This window comes from Neophocaena asiaeorientalis, unplaced genomic scaffold (genome assembly GCF_003031525.2).
Source record: "Neophocaena asiaeorientalis asiaeorientalis breed wild unplaced genomic scaffold, Neophocaena_asiaeorientalis_V1.1 scaffold67, whole genome shotgun sequence".
In the NCBI taxonomy this organism is placed as follows: domain Eukaryota; kingdom Metazoa; phylum Chordata; class Mammalia; order Artiodactyla; family Phocoenidae; genus Neophocaena; species Neophocaena asiaeorientalis.
Window position 1 is genome coordinate 13,027,044 of NW_020173731.1, and position 21,708 is coordinate 13,048,751.

At 48.2% G+C, this 21,708-nt stretch overlaps 1 protein-coding gene and 1 long non-coding RNA gene across 3 annotated transcripts in view; one reads left to right on the top strand and one right to left on the bottom strand.

Moving 5' to 3' along the window:
* LOC112403477 (uncharacterized) overlaps positions 1-21,708 on the bottom strand; it is an 89,168-nt gene that overhangs the window by 55,854 nt on the left and 11,606 nt on the right. The gene's annotated exons all lie outside the window — the stretch shown is intronic.
* FMOD (fibromodulin) overlaps positions 16,362-21,708 on the top strand; it is a 10,412-nt gene continuing 5,065 nt past the window's right edge. Inside the window, exons 1-2 of one of the 2 annotated variants that reach the window (XM_024750940.1) lie at positions 16,362-16,619; positions 19,348-20,335. In XM_024750940.1, the coding sequence (XP_024606708.1) occupies positions 19,357-20,335 (979 nt within the window). In that variant the 5' untranslated portion in view covers positions 16,362-16,619; positions 19,348-19,356. Of the gene's footprint in view, positions 16,620-19,012; positions 20,336-21,708 lie in introns of those variants that run through there. The other variant, XM_024750939.1, reaches the window with a different exon arrangement.

The following is a 21,708-nucleotide window of genomic DNA, read 5'->3' on the forward strand; positions in this document are numbered from 1 at the left end:
GCTGCCCGAGCAGGCTACCTTGCCTGGTCCCCACTCCTTCGGGGGCCCCAACACAGTCTGGTGTTCCAGTCCTGGACCTGGGCAAGAGGAATTAAAGGTGTTGGAGCCCTGGATTTGTGCATCAAGCCCTTCCTTGCCTCTTCATCCACCTCTGACCTCAGGCCCCAGTTCTGACAACCAGCTTTCTTCCTCGCTGTTGAGGGCCAGTTCCTCACATCCTGAAGATCTCAGCCTCTCCACCAGAATTATAGTAAAGACTCAGTCTGGTAAACCCCTGCCTCTGGGGGCTGCCAGCTACCCAACCCTCCTGCTCTTGCCCAGGGACAGCAGATCCTCACTACGCACCCGTGGTAGCCACTGTTAATCAATCACATCACTCTTTCCTACTTTTTCTGCTGAGTTCAGACTTAAATCCCCCCCTTGACTCAGAGCTCCAAACAGTCACTACCAATTCATCAGACCTGGCATGGGAGTTCCCATTCCCTCCTAATCTCAGAGGGATACTGACATTATTCTACCTATTTTAGGAAGAGGAGAATTTGGTAGAGAAAGAAGATACAAGAATCTTATCTGGTTCTTAATCCAAAGTGGGAAATAATCCTCTAATCAGGCTGAGCAAAGTCCCAGAATGTAACCAGGACCACTAGCTTTATTCAATGTCTCCCTCATTAAAAAAACAAAGTGCGCGATCTCCATTTACCCCAGGGGAAGTCCTAGCTTTCACTCAGCAATAAACTCTCATTTCACACCTCTTTCATGCTGCTTGCTGCCAAATACATACAGAGATGTCTATGTATATGACACTGTCCTTGCCCTAACCGTACTCAAAGTCCGCTTCCTCAGTATCCCCTGAGTGTGTCTTTGGAAGTCCTAAGCCCTGACTTACAGTGTCGCTCTAAGGCATTGATTTCCTAAACCTTGTGCTTCGGAATCACCTGCAAGTTTGTTAAAAATACAGATGTCTGGGCCCTACCTTATTCTCACTAAGAATCTCCTGGACTGGGGCCCGAGACTCTGGTCCTATACCAGTATTCTTAAAGGGTAGTCACAGACCAGTGGCATCGTGAACACCTGAGAACTTCTGAGAAATGCAAATTCTCCCTCTGTACCACAGACTCTGGAGATGGGGCCCAGCAATCTGTGTTTTAACAGCCCTTCAGGTGATTCTGGTGCACACAAAATTCTAAGAACCACTGCCCTAGGTGATTCTGAGATAGATTCAAGTTTGAGAGCCATTGATCCGAGGGGCCTTCCAGAATTCTGATTTCAGCCACTGTTCCTTTGGGCACTTCCAGTGCAGCCCAAGAGGTAGCGAGAAAACACTGGAACATCTTTAGTCTTCTCTAGGGGACCAGCACATTGCAAGGGAGAGGCTGGAAGGGACAACTTCTCCAGGCTATTGCTATACCTGGCATTAGTTTCTGCTGGCTGCTAGACCACTAGCCAGCCAAAGGCCCTTCTGAAAGGTTCTATTCAAAATTGTTAAATGAGCAAACACCATCATTTTTTCCTTTCCTCTGCACCTGGAGCTGTGACCAGAAGTATTGGCAGCTGCATCTGTGGCCCCAGAAGATGGTCAGAGCAAGAGAAGATCAGTCCTCACCTGCTGGGGAGCTGGATCCCTGGGAAGGAGCTGGCCAGTGGGTTAGAAAGAGAGAATGCCTGCTGGAAAATTGGGCCAATTCCTTGGAGTGGGAAAACCAACCCTTGTCTATATCCCTAGCACAGTGCTTACATTTGAAAGGTACCTGAACAGTGAGCTGTGCTGAATGCTTACCAGATGGTCTCTGGGGATCTCTCAGTCTGAGGGGGACACACGGACAGGCCAAGCACCCATAGACAATCCAACAGCAACATTATAGCCAAGATAGGAACCTATGCCATAGCCCAGTCAGGGGTCAGGGCACTTTGGGGTGGGAGCTGTGGACGTTTATGGTTGCAGACAGAGCAGAGATTTGAATCTGTCCTGTCCTCCACAGCCCATATCACATGACCAATGCAGGACTCTGTGCTGAGCTGGCCACTGAGCAGAGGGAATTACACAGCTGTGCATCCTCTCTCAGGGGTCTACACTCATACTCATTTCCACAAGGCAGTGTAAGTCCTGGGTTCTGAGTTCAACTACAGTTTATTTTTTAACTTCCTATCCTTTGATTCACTTGGGGACCAGGAATAAGCCCTCCGGTGTTTTATAAAATCATATGGCTTTGACTTGTTGAATTTGAGCCCCAGAAGGGGTCACCATGCACTTCCTCTCCACTCGTATCCCAGAAGACCCTTCTTACTAGCAGTGGGATCGAGTAACTTCCATGCCCTTTCCCAGCCTCAATCTTTTTATCTGCAAAATAAGGATGACATTGTCAACCTCACAATACCCTTACACCACGTTACAGGCATTTAACAAATTCTAATTTCCTACTTATTTTCTCATTTAGGCTGAAGAAGCCAGTGCCCAAGTCCACAAAGTGGTAGAAGTGGGGCCTGAGTCCAGTTTCTCTATCTCTCCATCCAGAATTCCATTGCAATGGGTTGAATTGTGTCCCCCAAGAGGATATGTGGAAGTCCTAATCCCTGGTACCTGAGAATATGACCTTATTTGGAAATAGGGTCTTTGCAGATGTCGTCAAGTTAAGATGAAGTCATATTGGACTAGAGTTGGCCCTAAATCCAATGACCTATATCTTGATAAGAGAAAGGAGACTGAAATTTGGACACAGAGACACACAAAGAAAAAGATGGTGTAAAGATGAAGGCAGAGATGGGAGTGACGCAGCTGCAAAGCCAAAGAAATCCAAGATCTACGGGGAGCCAGGAGAAGGTAGGATGAGGCAAGGAAAGGCTCTTCCTTGGAGCCTTCAGAGGGAGTGTGGCCCTGCCAATACCTTGATTTCACACTTCTAGGCTCTAGAACTGTGGAAGAATAAATTTCTGTTGTTTTAAGCCACCCAGATTTTGGTAATTTGTTCTGGCAGCCTTAGGAAACTAATACCTCCATCCTCCCCACAAACCCGAAGCATGGCTGCTGACCTTTCCTTGGCTGGCCCAGTTCCCATCAGCAGCCTCTGCTCTCCTGCTGATCTCCACCCTTATCTGACCCTCCGTAAAATAAAATAATATTTTACATGTGAATCATGCTTTATAGCTTACTGGGTATCAACAATACACAAGTTTTTCACTCAGCCCTCACAGCCACCCTGAGAGCTTTAAGGTTTGCTGACCCCCATTTTACAGATGTGGAAACTGAGGACCAGAGAGAGTAAGTTGACTATACTATGATCTCATGACAAATAAGTGGAAGAGCCGAGGATGAACCCAGATATTCTGACTCGTAAGCCAGGATCGTTCTTCTTTAAGCTTTTCGGTTGTGAAATATAACAATACACATACATAAAGATGCACAAAACAGGGGACTTCCCTGGCGCCCCAGCGGCTAAAAATCTGCCTTCCAATGCAAGGGACGTGGGTTCTATCCCACATGCCGTGGGGCAACTAAGTCTGCGTGCTCTAAACCCCACACGCCACAACTAGAGAGCCCACACGCTGCAACTAGTGAGCCCGCGCGCTCTAGAGCCCTCATGCCACAACTGGAGAGAAGCCTGAGTGCCGCAACGAAAGATCCCGCATGCCGCAACTAAGACCTGACTCAGCCAAATAAATATTTTCTTTTAAAAGATGCACAAAACACAAATGTATAGCTCAAGGTCAGCAACACCCACATAACCACTCACTAGGTCAAGGAATAGAACGTTGCCAGCTCCCAGGCACCCTCTGCCAATCACTCCTCCTTCCTTCTGCCCAAGGTAGTCACTGCCAGGCCATTCCTCTCTGTTCCATTCTGACCTTTGCATCATTAGGAATCAAAAGAGACCACAGGAAGAGACAGAAACCTGTCAACTTTTTCCCCTAAGGCCTTTCCCCTGAAGCTAGGACACTCTAGGGCTCTTCCCCACCCTACTCTTCAGGAGAAAAATAAAAACAGAACTCCCAACTGGTCTTGACATTTCAGAACCATAAAATCTGGGAGTGGCTGCCACTTTTTGAAGCGGTCAAACCACAGACTTTTAACAAGAAGAGAGGGAGGGGGGAAAGCAGAAGGATAGGCCCAAAGGCAACAATCATGGACGAGTTAAAGAAACAAAGCAAAAATTACAAAGTCCCCCAGGACCCCCTGGCTGCCACTTCTTCGATGCCTCTGCTGTATTTGCAGGGGTCAGCTAGACCCACAGGATTTCAGCCTAATCTCATCCGGAGGCAGGGGTGAACCACATGGATTCTTGGATCTTTCCTGCCTGAGTTTGCGACACCTCTCTTCTCCAGAAGTCTGTGCTCCTTACTCTTGGTATCATGGGCAGGGCACAGTAAGAGAATGGGGGCTGGGCAGAAAGCTCCTGCCGGGAATCTGTGCTGTCTTTCCCTTGCCTGAGTGCCGGAAAGTCACTTAACTCCTCCGGGCTGCAGACCCAGCCCTCTGAGGTGAGGGTACTGGTCAAGTCCCTCTGAGGTGCTGGTGAGTAAACACTGATGCAGACATGAAATGCTCAGGCGGGATCCCAGATGAGAAGAGACAAGCAGATGGATCCTCTGCGCAGGGGCGAGCCTCTGGGTCACACACCCGCCCTGGGTTGCCCCAGGGGAAGGTCCATTGTAACTATTTCTGCAGATGGGCCAAAGGCAGGAAAACCAGGGGCTCTGGAGGGACAATGGGAGTTCAGGGGAAGTGACAGTCCAGCCAGCTGTCAGTTACACTCAGCGCCACTCTCCACCTGCTGTCAGGCTGCTGTTGCAGAGCTGAGGTCCGGGAGAAGGCAGGACAGCGAAGAGGTTGGGAGAGCAGAGTGGGAGGTCTCTCCCTGCTCAGTTCTCCTGTCTCTTCTCCTTGGGCTAGGGCAGGGCAGGTCCCTGAGCCCAAGGGGAAATTCACACTATTGGTTTTTTTTTTTTTTCCTGGGGAAAATCCATGGCCTGAGTTCCTGAAATCTGTTGGAAGAAGACTGGCTCTATGGTCTAAAATTGGAAGCCGTGGATTTCGTTTAGATTCTATTATTTATAGAGAGCTTGTGCAAGTCACTTGAACTCTCTGAGCCTCAGTTTCTGCATCTGATAATAATACTATTTTAAAATTTATCGAGCACTTATTATGTGTAGGTAATGAACGACCTAGATGCTTAATATACATTCTCTCTAATATCTGCCCTGTCTACTTCACAGGGGTGCTGTGAGGATCAAATAAAAAATATATTTCCAAAAAAAAAAAAAAAAAAAAAGGCTGGCGAAAAAAAAAAAATATATATATATATATATATTTCCTCAAAAAGTTAAACATAGAATTATGTTTAACCATATTAGTCACGATTCCACTACTAGGTATATTCCCCAAAGAATTGAAAACAGGTACTCAAACAAATACTTGTTCACAAATATTCATAGCAACACTATTCACAATAGCCAAAAGGCTGTAACAACCCCAACGTTTATCAATGGATAAACAAATTGTGGTAAATACATACAACAGATTATTATTCGGCCATAAAAAGGAATGGAGTCCCGATACATGCTACACTTTGGATGAAACTTGAAGACATTATGCTAAGTTAAAGACGTCAAAGAATCACACATTGTATGATTTCATTTGTATGAAAAATTCAGAATAGGCAAATCCATAGAGACAGAAACTAGATTAGTGGTTGCCAGGGACTGAGTGGGAAGGAAGAATGGGGAGTGATTGCTTACTGGGTGAGGGGCATTCTTCAGGGGTGACAAAAATCTTTTGAAACCAGAGTGGTGGTGTCTGCTTAACGCTGTGAATGCACTAAATGACACCGCATCGCGCATTCAAATGGAGAATCGTATTTTTATCTCAATAAAATATGTACGTATATGTGGAAGCGTGCAATGTGTGAAGGCTTTGGCGCATATGACCGCTGGCTTGCTTACTCCTCTGCAATGAGAAGAGATGAGGGCAGCTTGCCTTGACTCTCCTCTAAAGCACATTGCAACCATGTTCCCCTACGTGTGGTTCAATTCAGCCTCCCGGGTCAGTGCTGCTGCCAGACTGTGCGGGCATACGTTACCACGCGTACACTGATGTGCCCACAGGCGGTGGTGCTCTGCAGAGAACACAGTTCCCACGTGGAGCACCCATCCCTCTGCAGTGAGCAAATATGTCCTAATTTACGCATCTCAGGTAGTAGGGAATTATCAGCAAATCCAATGAGTTCCTATTCTCACTGAGTCTCTTCACACATAGCAGTGCCCACAGAAGGCTCACAGAAATGCAGGGCAGGCTCCAGAGACAATAGCAAGTGGGAGGCTGCGGGCACTTGCAGGCAAATGCGAAGGCAGGATTTGCTTTTAGCTAGTGAATGACACACACACTCCCCTGGCGCCTCCCGCACTGATCTCCAAGCACTTAAAGGGTACTGCTTTCCTCGGGGAGGGTCCCTGGAGAGGCAGGGGCCAGGAGGGACCCAAAGCCTGTAGGGCTGGATGTATACCATGGGGAAGGAGTGCGGCCAAATTGTTGCTGCTCTGGGCACTCCGGGTTGGTACCCAGGCTTCTTCTGCTGTTAGGGCCATTAGGCCTGGGTTTATTACTTTGCATGAAGATCCCAGTAGGGCTGGGTGGACAGGACAGTGTGTGTGAGGTGAGGAGAGAACAATCTTGGGTGCTGTAAGCTCACCAGGAAGACTGCTTTCTTCGACTGCCAAGCAAGAGGGGTCCCAGCTCTCCTCCATCCGTCGCCTGCTCTAAGCCCCAGAGGATGCTGGGTTCTAGTAGGCGCCTGGTCACCAACCTCTAGAGGAGCTGCCTTGCTGCCCCTGAGGCCACATCCCTAATGACCCCGGATGAATGGGGCCAGGTGACCTCTCTGAATCCCAGAGCTTAAAGTGGAAGTGAGTTCATGCCTCTGGGCTCCTTTGCCCTGGTTGACGGGTTGGAGCCACAGTTACTACATGAGCTGCCAGAGGCCCTGCCAGCAGCACTCAAGGTTCCTTCTGCCTGGTGGCCAAGCCCACTCAACTGCCAGAAGCCAGAGGTCTTAGGTAATGGCTCCTTGCTGTTTCCTTGCATTTCCCCCAGGCCTGGGAGGTACTGGGCTTTAGGAGATGCTGCTGGCAGCCTGGGGCACAGACAACAGTCTGCATGAGGTAGGAAACGGGCACAACCAGGCAAACTGTGCACACCTATCGCCCTCCCCAGTGCTCGTGCACGTGTACACACACAGGCACTCATACGCATAAGAAGCAAGGGGATGAATAATGCAGAAGGGAGGAGGTTTGTCAGGAGGTGGTCCTCTGTAGTTGGAGAGGCATCCAGCCAAAAAAAAGAAAAAGAAAAAAAGAAGCAACAAAATCTGACTTTCCTTTACCTATAACCAGCTGGTGCTCTCTTCCCATCCCTCCTGCTGCGTTAAATCAGGAGAGGGCCTCACACAGCAGAGGAGAGGACGTTAATTAAAGCATCAGCTTTGTGCCTGAACCCCAGTCACTTTTTTCACTCACTTAAAATGCCTCCTGATGATATAGCGACACAGCTCAGAGCTTCCATGGGGCTCCCAGCCCTGGGCTGCAGACACAGGTCTCTAAGAACAACAGTGTGACTAGGCAAGAACATCTCTTCAGCTACTAACCTTTCAATTCTTCATTCCCTTCCAAATAACAGCACTTGTTCATGTCAAATCCCACTAATCTGTGACACTAACTCCTCTCCTCCAGCAAACCCACAGCAGCCAACTAAAGACCAAGGCCTTCCTAACTCAGGGCCCCCTCCTCCCTTCCCCAGTGTCTCCCTCCCCTCCTCCATTTCTTGTCCTGTCCGGGCTCTCTTCCCTCCTGTTGAGAGAAGATGGTATGTCTGGCAGCTGTCCACTCAGTGCACTTCATCAAACCTTGACTGAATACCCACGATGCCCCAGGCATGGGTGCAGAGTCTGAGGAGATGTTCCTTCAGCAGTGTCAGTACAAACCAGGGCCAGAGTCAAAGAGAACTAGGCCAGAACACAGAAAAAGAAAGAAAGAAAGAGTCAGAGAACACCTGGCCTTCTGTCCCCCTTCAGGCTTGGTTCTCACAGAAACCTGGCTCTGTAAGAAAGAGAGACACGGAAGGTGGGTGTTCTGCGGCAGGTCAGGTGGCTTCCCACAGTCCTGGACTCCGTGGTGGAGACCCCAGGAGCAGATCTTCTGGAACTGGGGCTTTCTGGGAGAACTTCCTTCCAACCAACTTTCCCAGGTGGGCACAGAAGATTCACTTAGACAGTACAGCTTGTAACACAGGTCCCAGGGCAAATGCTGAGCGCCTCTGCTGCTGCCCTGGGCCGACAATTGGAGGCTGGGAGCCGCAGCAGCAGGAGAAACACAGACAATAAGGAGTTAGCACTGCCTGTGAGAAGCCAGGGACAGTGGCCTTCAGTATATTTCCCTGAGGGGGATCACTGACAGTAGGGACTTCTGGCGACCCTTGGGCAGGTGGTGCAGTCAAAAGAATCCTAATTTTGTTTCTTAGTTTACTCCATCCATTCACTCATTTATCTGTTCATTCATTCATACATACTATACATACCATACGCTTGTGTTTAAATCTTAGTTCACCTCTTTGAGCCTCAGTTTTTCTCATGTGTTAAATGGAGATAATTGTAGCTGTGTTCCAGGGTTTTATGACGTTTAAATGAAATGATGTATGAGGACTTAGCCTTAAAAAATGTTAACTCCCTCTGCTTCCTTCTTCTAGTTCTCTGGAAAGAAGGCAGCTCCTTCTAATCCTACACCCCACATCCCACTTATCCCCTCAAACCAGAACATGTTTGCTCCTGGAAGATGTTGTTTTGTTGAAATTTATGAAATGGGGGGGCTGGAGAAGGAGGGGGCAATGGATTTGGAGAGAGGGGCAGGTCCAAAGGAAAGTAGCAGGCCAGACAGAAATGCCTCAGGGCAGTTCAAGTACTTTTTGTGAGTCTGGCTGCTGGTAGGGAGGTAGAGGAGAGAGCAAATTCTCCCACAAGGATGTGTTTCTTAAAGCAGTTGGGGATCTAAAAAGTGGGAGGAAGTGGGGAGAGAGTGAAGCTTTCTGTATCTTGACTGAAGATGAAAACAATTTCTATTCTTGTAAATTCCCTTAGAAATACAGCCTCAGGAGGACTGGGAAAGGAATCTATTTCTTCACAAAGCTTTACCAAGCTGCCTGGCTAGGAGCCATCGGGCAGTTTCTCTAGCAAGAAAGTTGTGGAAGAAGCAACAGTGCCCCCTCCTCAGGCTACAGCAGCAGACAAAGGGAGCTGGGCCTGTCAGTTCCTGCTCTGGGTGACCCCACAGCCAGCATCATAAACAGGGGCAACCCCCCGCCCAGCTGTCCCTCCAGTGGCCGAGGAGCTCGTCAGCCAAGGTGAATGACCTAAAATTATGCTGTTCAGTTGGGGATTCCTGGGATTCATGATGCCCTGGAGAAGCATGGCATATCTGGGGCACCATTTTTACTCAAGGAGATTTTTTTGGGGGGGAGGAGGGGTAATTTCTACTGAAATAAACATGAGTGCTTTATGGAACAAAATTCAGATGATTTTTTTACATCAAATGTGAGATTTCAGTTTGAATGAGCTGCTTTGGATCATGTTCCTCGATCGCATTCGTTCTCTCCTTTTCTGGGTACTTCATAAATAAAAGTTTGAAAAGCCCTTCTTTTTGGAGCTAGTTGTTAGGATGACCTCCATCTTAGAAGTCATCATGATCATTCCCCCTGCCTCCGGATAGCACTCTCAAACCTGGTTTCACACTAAAATCATCCATCAGTCCACAAAAAGATGTCAGGCTCCAACTGCAGAAATTCTATTCCATTTGTCTGGAGTGGGGCCTGGGCCCGGCTGTGTTCCAAAGCCACCCCAGTGGCTCCCATGTGCAGCCGGGGCTGAGAACCACTCCTCCTAAGTGGAGGGCTGTATTGTCAGACTCCTAGACCCTTTGGGCCTGCTAACCCCCATTTCTGTTTTTTCTTACAAGTGTCAGGTATTTAGTCTGTTTTCTTTCCAGGCTGTCACCAGCTACAGTCCTACTAAAATTGTCTTCCCTCTGACCTTCCCATAGATTAGGATATAAGGTCCTATTTTTAACGAGTTCCTGGACAAACACGCAAGGTGAGGAAAGGAAATGACGTTTTCTAAATGTCTCCCATGTGCCGGGTGCTGTGCTATATACTTACAATTGTTTTAAAACCACCCAAAGAGCTAGGTGTTAACATCCTCATGCTACAGATGAGGAACCTGAAGGAGAACCAAGGAAATTGAGGAAACCAAGGAGATTGAGGGGCATGCTCTAGATTCTGGGATTCAAAGCCATTCTGTCTGACTCAAAATCCCTGTCCTTTCCAAGACAGTGACAATATATTGCCCTTCCTCTTTTTGTTTTTAAGGAATTTTTCTTATCTGTTTTTTATTTAATTGTTAAACTATTGTTTTATTTCAGGGACCACAGAAGGAACTAGAGTTCTAGATATCTCACACGGTACTAAGGATCATTATTCCTGGTCTTTGCAGACCTAACTGAACTAGATCCAAGTCCACAGACCTTTGGATGGGCTCATGGGACCTGTTCCTAATTCTTGCTTTGAGGATTCAGCCTCATCCATCTCCAGGTAGGAGTTAACCACTCTCCTCAGCCTAAGGGTATTCAGAGCGGTGCCACCAGTTAGGTGGTATTCTCTCCCCAACCCAAACCTGATTCTTACACTCCTGTCTGGGAAGCAGCTGAGGCATCTCCTCTTGTGGGCTGCTCTGTACATGGCTCTTGAATCCTGACCTTTCCGTGACCCCCAAGATAAGTAAGATATTTCCCTATCTATCCCCCAAAGATGTTTGTACATTTGTCTGTGGAGGGTTCTACACTGACCTTACAGTCACCTTTCTTGCCCTTCCTTGGGGCAGTTCAATAATTCTAGCCCTGAAAGTCCCACCTCTACCCTTGGCTAGCTTCTCTCCGATTGGTTTAAGTTACCAAAGTATGTTTACTACCCTTTAGTAAAATCCAGCTTCTTCACCTTTCATTTATTCATAATGCTTAGAAAAGGGCTAACACGTGCCAGGCACTTGGCCAAGCATTGTACTAGTGGGAGGCACAACGACATTGCCTCGTTCCTCAGGGAGCTGACAATCTACTAAAATAACTAAAGGATGCTACCATTTATTGAAGGTCCACGTGTGGCAGCCTCCCTACTAGGAGTCTATGTCCTTTGTGTCATTTAGTCCTCCCAACATCTCATGAGGTTAAGGTTATTGCCCCCATTTTACAAATGAGAACGTTGTCTCACTGATGTTTAAGCAATTAGCCCAAAGTCACAGAGACTACTTTAGTAAGTGGTAGAGCTGGAATGTGAACATATATCTGTGTTCCCAACCCATGCTTTTTCCTTTACTCTGGAGATTCTATATAGCATATTGGTTAGGAACTCAGACTCTAGGGGTGGACAGACTTAAGTTTAGAATCCAAGCCCTGCTGATTTTAATTGCTATATGACCTTGAACAAATTAATTAGCCTTTCTGAACTTTGGTTTCCTCATCTGTAAAAGTAAGATATGAAAATACCTATCTCATAGGGTTGTGGTGAGAATTCAGAAATGGTACGTGGTATTTTAGAGCGAATATCCAGACCTGGTCTCACCTACAGCCAGGTAACATCCGTGACAGGTACCAGCATCCTGGGAACTGGTCTATCCTACACCTGTTCTCTCCAACAGCCCCAGGCACAGTCTGAGGGGAACCATTAGCTCATTTGTAGAACATAGAGGGATGTCACATACTGAATCACTGAATGACCAAACCCTCCAGGTTTCAAATTTCAGGTTGTCTCCTCTGCCTCCATCCTCATTTAGGTATCGTTCCCTGAACCAACAACCTCCCTTTCCTGACTCAGATACACTCACATTTTCCAGAAGGTGATCTTCCGGAATCCGTCATGTATGTCCTCATCATGTTAATAATAGCAAGCATGCAGTAAATATACAGTAAAAATAAAGAGATACTATCCATTAAATAAGAAAGGTTGTTCTCTGTCTTATTTTTAAAGAGCTTATTAAAAGGAAATTCTGAAGTCCTCAATGCATTTCCCAGAACTTGGAACTTGAGGTTCCAAGTTCTTATTCTCCTATTGCATTTGAAAGAAAACAAGCCTTTCTCCCAGCTCCAACATCTTTGTTTCACCCTCTGGAGAGAGGAGACTATCCATGGTGAAGACTTCTAATGACCACTCAGTGCCAAGGGAATAAGGGGAAACATCTCCCTTGGAAACTCTGAGATACCACTGTTGAGTGCCAGTATAGCCAGGACTTCCCATCAAAACCTCAGACTAGTAAACAGTCCCTCTCTGGCATCAAGAGTTTTCAGGATTGGCAAGCAGCAGGGCCTGGATTGTATCACCATGATCATCTTTCTACTGACCTCTTCATATCCAACTCAATAATTCTGTTTGGGTGGATTTCAGGCTTACCCCTCATCCCTTGGTTGTTTGGGATCAGAGGCTGTTTTATAAAAACAGTGGCTTTTGGGTTCTATGAAGGTTGAAGTGGAAGGGTTTGGCGGCCACAGGTGCATAACTCTCTTTGCTGGTAGGAATTTGAATCAGAAGGCACTTTGTCTCTTCCAGACAGGGTGGGTCCAAACATCAAAGGCAATCAGCTTTGCCTAGTGGCTGTGGCTTAACCTGTACTTTTCTGGGTGGGAAGGAAATAGCAATGACATGAACCCCTGGAAAGTCTAACTGGCCTGAAGGCCTAAGGGTTTTCCTGTCCTGGTTGATGGTGGCTGTTCTACCAAACATTGGGTTCTGAAGACAGGCAGACTCTGTAGGGAACCAAAAATACAGTTCACTTTATAATACTTTACCAATTACCTACTAAGCGCCAAGCACTATATGCCCAGCTGGGGATAGGGGCTACAGAAATGAATAACATAGCCTCTTTCCTTAGTTTGCTTGCAGTCTAGTAACTGGGTAGTGCTGGCTTGACACCTCCCAGAAAGCACCAGCGTCCCAAATGAACTTTCTTCACATGCGGGTTCCTTTGGCAATCTGAGAGACATCAGGATCCCCTACTTGGTTTCCTATATTGAAATCAAGCTCTGAGGGCCTAGATCCAGGAACCAGGGAAACAGAGAGGCAGTAGTCAAAATGGAGGTTAGAATCCATCAACAAAGGAATTTTTGAACAGTGAATGATTCCCTGAAACTCTTCCTCCTGACCTGATCTCAATCATCCCCTCCCTCTTTTCTTCCTCCCAAGTCTACCTTGAAACAGAATAGATGACTAAAGACCTAGTGCAAATCCACATGGGGATACTATGTTTTTTTGGTAGATCTTAGTTGGAAAGAATCCCAATCAATGTTTGGCCCCCAGACTCTGCTGACTTTCATTGTTACTAAGTGAAGTATTATTCGGTATGCTGGAATTTTAAAAAAATTAACATCTGTACCTAATGGGTGTATTTGTCCAGGCTATCTAGATCCAGCTAAGGAGTGTCTCTCAGGCCCAGTTGCCAGAACTAGTGTTTTCCATTGAAAAGTGACTGCTTTCTAGACTCAAAAATGATGGGAAAGTTATCTGTGCAATTTTTTTTTTTGCGGCACGCGGGCCTCTCACTGTTGTGGCCTCTCCCCTTGCGGAGCACAGGCTCCGGACATGCAGGCTCAGCGGCCATGGCTCACGGACCCAGCCGCTCCGCGGCACGTGGGATTTTCGCGGACTGGGGCACGAACCCGTGTCTCCCGCATCGGCAGGCGGACTCTCAACCACTGCGCCACCAGGGAAGCCCATCTGTGCATTCTTTATAACCATCTTCACATTAAGGCCACTCTGCCTCCGTCATGAGATCAGAGTTTGCTGCTTATACATCTGCTTTATTTTGAGCAGGTACTCTATCAAAACCTTCTTTGTGTCCCGAACACTTAAGAGCATGCCAGGCCCAGAGTAAATGCTCATATGCATTAAATTGAAATGAAATATGTGTGGGGTCAGGAAGAGAATCCCTGTATCCCAGCCCCCTCTCATCTTTACAATCCCCTGTCCCCAAATTCAAGCAGATTGGGCCACTGTCATTAGCTGCAATCCATATTAATTGAGTTCAGCCCTGACAGCAGGGTGGTCATTACCCCCTACACTCCACCAGTCCTCTGGCCTTGTGTTGTGAGAAAGGTCTTTGGAGTCATGCAGGTCAAGGTTCAAATCCTTATTTTACCACTATCCAATCACTTTATATCTGTGATCCCCTATTTCCAACACAAAATATCTACTGTGATTATTAATGAGATAACATACGTAAACCATCTAGTTTATAGTAAATAGTCAGCAGAGGCCCATTCGTTATATTTAATCTTTTTAAAAACTCTTTGAAATTCCTGAGGAGACTGGGTCCCTAATAAGGACCTTTCATATTATGTCAACAGCTCAACCTTATTGGAGCAAGCAGAAGTGCCATTCTTTAAAATTCAAATTCTAAATTCTTCAAATTCAAATCTGAGGCTTTCTCAATCGGTACCTTTAAAAAATAAGGAGTGATTCAAATTCACACCCTTGTGCATTGTTGGTGGATATGTAAAATGGTGTATCCACTATGAAAAACAATATGGCAGTTCCTCAAAAGAGTTAAAAATAGATTACCATAGGATCCAACAATTCCACTTCTGAACATGTAACCAATATAATTAAAAGCAGGATCTCAAAGAGATATTTGTACACCCATGTTCACAGCGGCATTATTCACAATAGCTAAGAAGTGTGAACAACTCGAATGTCCATTGACAGACAAATGGGTAAACAAAATGTGGTATATGCATACAGTAATTACTCAGCCTTTAAGAGGAAGGACATTCTGACACACGCTACAACGTGGATGAACCTTGAGAACATTATTCTAGTGAAATAAGCCAGTCACAAAAAGACAAAGACTGTATGACTCCATTTATATGAGTCATGCAGAGTGGTCAAATTCATAGAGGTGGAAAGTCATTCTTTCTACTCTGGTGGTTGCCAGGGGCTGAGGGAGGGTGAAATGGGGCATTTTTGTTTAATGAATATAAAGTTTCAGTTTTGAAAGATGAAAAAGTTCTAGAGACTGGCTGTACAGCAATACTTAACACTTCTGAACCGCGCACTTAAAATTTGTTAAGATAGTAAAGTTTAAGTTACGAGTTAGTTACCACAATTTAAAAAAATTTAAAGGGGTGTTTCTTGGATGTTAGTATGAGGCAGTTAGTTGAGGAAAGAGCATTCAGGATGCATGGGTTCATCTAAGCTACTGAGATTCTAAGTAATCCAAATTCTTCTAGTCCCTGAACTTCCAGTTCAGACTCATCTATCTAACTGCCTGCATGCATCTCCACTGGAATGCCTAACAGGCATCTCTAACTTAGACTCTGTCCCTCCCCATCTTTCTAATGTCCGGAAATGGTGCTACCACCCCTACCAGTTGCTCAAACTCAAAATCAAGGACTCGTCCTTGACTTCCTCTACCTCCCTATCTGGTCCATTTTCAAGACTCCTTGTCTAAAGATACATTGTCCCCTCTTCCGTTGCACTAGCCCAATCTGCCATTATCTCTCTACAAAGGCGGGCTAGAGCTCCTGCTTCCACACTTTCCTGCTTTTTGCCACACAGCAGTCTCTCCCATGTGCTTTTAAAAATGTAGGTCAGATCTTTTCACTTCCTCTGCTTAAACATTCAGAATAAAAGTTAAATTCATGCCATGGCCTAAAAGTCCCTTCATGGTCTAGCTCCTGCCTACTTCTCGGACCTCATCTTCCCCTTGCTCAGGGTCTCTACATCTGTAAAATGGGCACAACAGCAATCATCTCTGGACCGGGGGCCTCACACAAATTACCTCACAGAGTCCTTGCTACAACTCAACAAGGTACTTGTTGCTAACCCTAAGATCATCGTGAGACAGGCGAAAGTGCATGAGGCTAGTCAGTAAGTGATCAACAAATGTGAGAGTCCCTTTCTTCCCTTTTATCACAGTGGCGAGAGAGAAACCCTACAGCCCAGACAGGTCTACACCGGTCAGGGATGGAACTGGAGCCAGAGCCCGCTGTCCTGTGTCCTCTCCCTTGTCCATTAGCCTAACCACCTGCCCGTAGAGGGCGCCAGAGCCCAGAAGGGTGAGCCCTCGCTCTCCCGTGGGACCCGTGGGTTGCTGAAAGAGTTAAGATGCCTCTTCCCAAATCCTGGCCCTCCTCATCCCTGCATCTGCCCTTGTGGGTTTAATGAGAAATCCAGGCGCTTCGTAAGAGACTGTACAAATAACTTCGAGGGCGCCACTAACTCATTCAGCAGAAAGAGACCCTGAGCTGCCAATGCTTTAGGGCAGATGAGTGGAAAGAAGGTGGTTTTTTATAGCGTCAGGCGGACAGCAGGATTTTGCGCGGTTGAGTGTGAGCTCCGCCCCTGCAGCAGAGCCGAAAAAGCCAGGATCCGGGCTCCTCAACCCCTCTCTTCACAACATTTGATTAGGAATGTGGGGGCGGGCCCTGGCCTGGCAGAGACACACACACTCTCAGTAGACACCCTCACTCCTCTCCCTCTCACACGCTCTCCAACCAAGGAGGCCAGACAGAGAGACGTGGTCATTCTCTGAAAGGTTCAACTCGAGGTAAGTCAGTCATTTTACTTCAGGTTTTGTCCCTGGTAGTTCCACAAAGGGACCACAGCAAAGAGGCTGGGGAGCAGGGCAAGGGCCGGGCGGAAGGAGTCATTCGTCCTTCTCCCATCTGGGCTGTGTCCCAGGATGCTGGAGCCGGGAAAGGGGAGTAGAAGGAAGGGTTCCCAACATGCTACCTTTGTCCTACAGTTTCTTTCTGTTGTTGGGGGACATCCAGTTCTCAGGCATGAAAAAGTGAAGGGCCAGGTATCTAGCATAGCCAGGTCTGCCCCACTACTGCTCAGAAAGCCCACCATCCTAGCCCTGTGTCCCTGCAGTCTCTCTTCAGAAGGGTTGTGGTAACTAAATTCTGTTATGAGAGCGGAGAGGGAGTATTGTGTAGTGTGTGTGCGTGCGTGCGCATGCACACGCGTGCTTGTGTGTTGCTGGGGTGAAAGGGAAAGAATACACAGAAATATTGAGACTTGACCAGGTCCAAGGAGCTGTGAAATGGGGATCCAATTCAGGTTAGGGAATAGCTCTGGCTTGACCTCCTGGACTCTGACAGAAGGGAGAAATGGTTCTCTAGAATGGAGAAATGAAAGAACGGCAGTAACTCCTGAGTAAGCTCCCCCCAACTCAGAGAGTGCCAGTCCTAGAAACTCTCCACCTTACCAAGCTCTGAGCACAGGAGGGTCTCTATCATTGGGGGTGGGGTGGGTGAGGATTTAAGAGTATAAACCCTGGAGCAACATTGCTAAGAGATGGGGGTAGGGTAAAGAGAGGAATAGGGTGCCACCAAACCCTTTTAGCCGTCATGACTCCAAAGGAGACTCAAGTGGGCAGGATGCACAGCCCTGGAAGGCTGGGTCTCGAAGAGGAAGATGGCTCTTGTCTGCCACGGTGCCTAGTCTGGAAGGAGAAATGGAGACAGAGGCTCACTGTGCCAGCCTCCAGACAGCCACCGTGATCCTGCAGCAGCCCAGAGCTGAGCATGGAAAAATGTGCTACTGGTAATGGGCCATTCCGTCCGTCTTCCCCAGGCCAGTGCCAAGGCCCAGCCAGCATGCCCAGGCAGTGGGTGGCTGGGTTGGCCCCTCAGAAACACTGTGGGCTCTTTGTCTGAGGCTGCCTGAGGATGAGCCAGGGGCCTCGCCTCTGCGAGCCAGGGGCCTCGCCTCTGCAACCCAGAGACTAATGGAATAAAGTGGGCCTAAGGGAATTGCTTTCAGGGGACAGAGAGGTCTGACAGAGACGGTGGTCAGAAGGTGACTAGATTGTCACTATTAGGGTCCTTCTCATCGGTTCATTGGATTTGATGTTGGCTTTTAGACTCCTTTCTTTCTCCTGTCCACGGGTGCCAGCCCCAGCCAAGGGCCAATAGCAATGTGAATGGTATACGTGACTATTCCCAGACCAAGAAAGGTTCTAAGGTCTTCTGTCCAAGGGTGACAATCACCCCTCTGGAAGGTACCCATTGCTCACAGGGGTTATGCAGTGCTTTGGCTATAGGTATTCAGAGTAAGACATCCAGCCTGATATGCCACCCCATGACCCCTCATCTTCCACTCCTTCAGCTTCCCTCTCAGGTGACACCAAACCCACACTTCTCTCTAAACCTACCCTGCTCTCATCTCGCTAGCATAACAAGCTCGAAGGCAATGGGCTGCCAGGAAATGTGGGGGCCTAGATATGGAGCCTGGTAATCCAGAGGTGGCTTGGGATGGGAGAGAAGGATGCCAGAATCCCATTCTAAAGCCATGTTCCCTTGGGCACACTCAAGAGGCTTCAATTCCTGTTCCATTGTTTGATGTTCCTCATACATTCTCTTGGTCCCATTTGGCTCTTGCATAATGTCCATGGTGGAGCGGGAGAAGTAGTAACACTTTACTGGACAAGTGCAGTAAGACTTGCATGCACTCAGTACCCACCCTAGAAGACAAGTGCCATACCTGGGTGGCAGTGGCCCCAGCCTGGAGCGAATCTGTAACTGTTACATGAAGACCCTGTGCCAGCCAAGCTGCATGTGTAGCCACAAACTGCCAACCAGAGAGTTTCCTCACCAGCAGACTGTTATAGGTGCTGGCACTGTTACAGATGCTGGCACCACAAGCCCAAGCCTTGTGGTGGCTACAGGGGGGCCACAACGTTCCCCACAGACTCAAAACAGAAACCTCTGCCTTCCCAAGTAGTTCAGATCTTCCCCTTTGAGATCTCAAGCCACTTCTGGCTGTTTCCCAGAGATATGGAAAGAGCCAGAAGGCTTTTTCCTTGGACTCTTGGGAAACATTATGTCCTGGGGAGTCCAAACTGGATGTGAATTCAGGACTAAAGAGCACCCACCACCACTACCACTCCCATGGGAATTGCTGTGGCCTTTCTAGCTCCCCCAACAGTACCTTCAGGTTGCTAGAGGTTCCTATGGGCCTGCCCTCCAAAAAAAATGCAGCACCTCCATTCAAGCTCCTTTTAATCTCAAAGGCTATGTTTCTGCGACTCTATGACCAGAGGAAAATGCACCTAGCTCCCCCCAGACAGCCACGTTTCTGCTGGACCAAGTGTGCAGAGGCGGCACTGGGAGGAGGCCCAGAGGAAGTGAGAGCAAGGCTACTGCTCACAGCTGTTTGCTGCTGAAGTCAGGTCCACGTAGCTCAAAGACTAAGGCTCAGCTGCTCTGCCTCCCTGCCTCCCTAGAGTCTCACTCACGCCTGCTTACTCTGTTCTCTCTCCCTTCTTGCAGAGAGACAACATGCAGTGGGCTTCCCTCCTGCTGCTGGCAGGGCTCTGCTCCCTTTCCCGGGCCCAATATGAGGAAGACTCCCACTGGTGGTTCCACTACCTCCGCAACCAGCAGTCCACCTACTACGATCCCTATGACCCTTACCCTTATGAGCCCTATGAGCCTTACCCCTACGGGGGAGAGGAAAGTCCAGCCTATGCCTACGGCTCTCCACCCCCACCAGAGCCCCGCGACTGCCCCCAGGAGTGCGACTGCCCCCCCAACTTCCCCACAGCCATGTACTGTGACAACCGCAACCTCAAGTACCTACCCTTCGTCCCCTCCCGCATGAAGTACGTCTACTTCCAGAACAATCAGATCTCTTCCATCCAGGAGGGCGTTTTCGACAACGCCACTGGGCTGCTCTGGATTGCTCTCCATGGCAACCAGATCACCAGTGATAAGGTGGGCAGGAAGGTCTTCTCCAAGCTGAGGCACCTGGAGAGGCTGTACATGGACCACAACAACCTGACCCGGATGCCTGGCCCACTGCCTCGATCCCTGAGGGAGCTCCATCTCGAGCACAACCAGATCTTGAGGGTCCCCAACAACGCGCTGGAGGGGCTGGAGAACCTCACGGCCTTGTACCTCCAACACAACGAGATCCAGGAAGTGGGCAGTTCGGTGAGAGGCCTCCGGTCACTGATCTTGCTGGACCTGAGTTACAACCACCTTCGGAAGGTGCCTGATGGACTGCCCTCAGCCCTTGAGCAGCTGTACCTAGAGCACAACAATGTCTACTTGGTCCCCGACAACTACTTCCGGGGGTCGCCCAAGCTGCTGTATGTGCGGCTGTCCCACAACAGTCTCACCAACAGTGGCCTGGCCTCTAACACCTTCAATTCCAGCAGCCTCCTTGAGCTCGACCTCTCCTACAACCAGCTGCAGAAGATCCCCCCAGTGAACACCAACCTGGAGAACCTTTACCTCCAAGGCAACAGGATCAATGGTGAGACTTTGGCAAAGGGGAGTGGGGAGGGCTGTCTGCTGCATTGGAAAGACCCAATTCTGAGTGCTGGGGGCAATACAGAAGAAATAGAAGTAGGGGAACCAAAGAGTACCAATGAAGTAAGCTGAAAACCCTGCCATATCCCTGTACAAAATGGTACATAGTGGCATACTCTTATACTACACAGCAGTGCTAGGAAAAGTCAGTGGGAGAGTGGGTTGGTACGGAAGAAGACTTCCCAGAAGAGGTAAGTCTCAATCTAGGTCTTGAGAGATAAGCGGGCATGGGCTGGAGGAACACAGGACTGGGCCCTTCTGAGAAATGCAATTGCCACAAACAAAGGGACCAGTCATTTAACAGGCCACCTGGAGGGGGCAGCCAGGAAATTCCTGTGTCTAAGAGGAAGGGGTCACGTGTTAAGCAGTGAGAGAGGAGTTGGGAGAGGTTGGGGAGGTGGCAGTTCATAGACAGGGGGATTTAAGTTGAACTTCTACGGTCCGTCTCAGGAGGAAAGTGTGCTGTTAAGAAACCGTGGTATCTGTACTTTCTCACTGACCCGGAAGAGGATGAGCTCTCTGTTTCCACCTGATCTACTCATGCCTCGACAGCCTGGTCTTGTGTTTGGATGTTTATTTGCTTTTTAAACATAACAACTGGTGGACAAGAGTTGGTAGCCTCTCAGAGCTGAACACGGCACTTGCTCTGGTTGGTTCTCCCTGGAGTACAAGGAGCCCCTGGTGGCAGGGCAGAGGCCCCCTAGGGTAACATGAGCCTGACCACCGCCAAACCCTGGGGTGGTGGACAAGGACAAGGGCTTCTTGTTTTCCAAGCTCTTCCCAGAAAAGGCCTAAAGTGCTGTCTCTCTGTCTCCAAGAACTAAAATCTTCATTTCAGATTGGATTATCTAGTTGATTTTCAGCTCCCTCTCGGGATCATGTGTTCACAACATGCTTACATTACCCAAGGGCCTCTGATATCTTAATCCAGCTGGAAGGTACAGAGCCAGATTTTAACCTCTCTTCCTCTGCAGCAAAGTACCCCTCTCCCTGGGGAATGAAGGACTCGTTAATGACCATTGGCAAAGGGCTTTGAAGTAGAGCCTGCTGAGAGCAAACAGCACCATCAAAGCATGGATAGGGACTGAGTCTACAACCTCCCCCATCGATACTTTCTCTCCCTGTGCTCAGGGAACAGATGTTAACGAGCTAGACAGCCCTCTGAGTGAGAGAGGCACCCGTCCCAGAGGTTGACTGTGAGGCGGGCAAGGTGAAGAGGTGCCTGGTTCTCTAGTTGGAAGTGCGAGACACCATCATGTATAGGGCCAACTGTTTTGTATTTAAAGTCTCTCTTTCTTTGGGGGGTGGGGGGGTGGG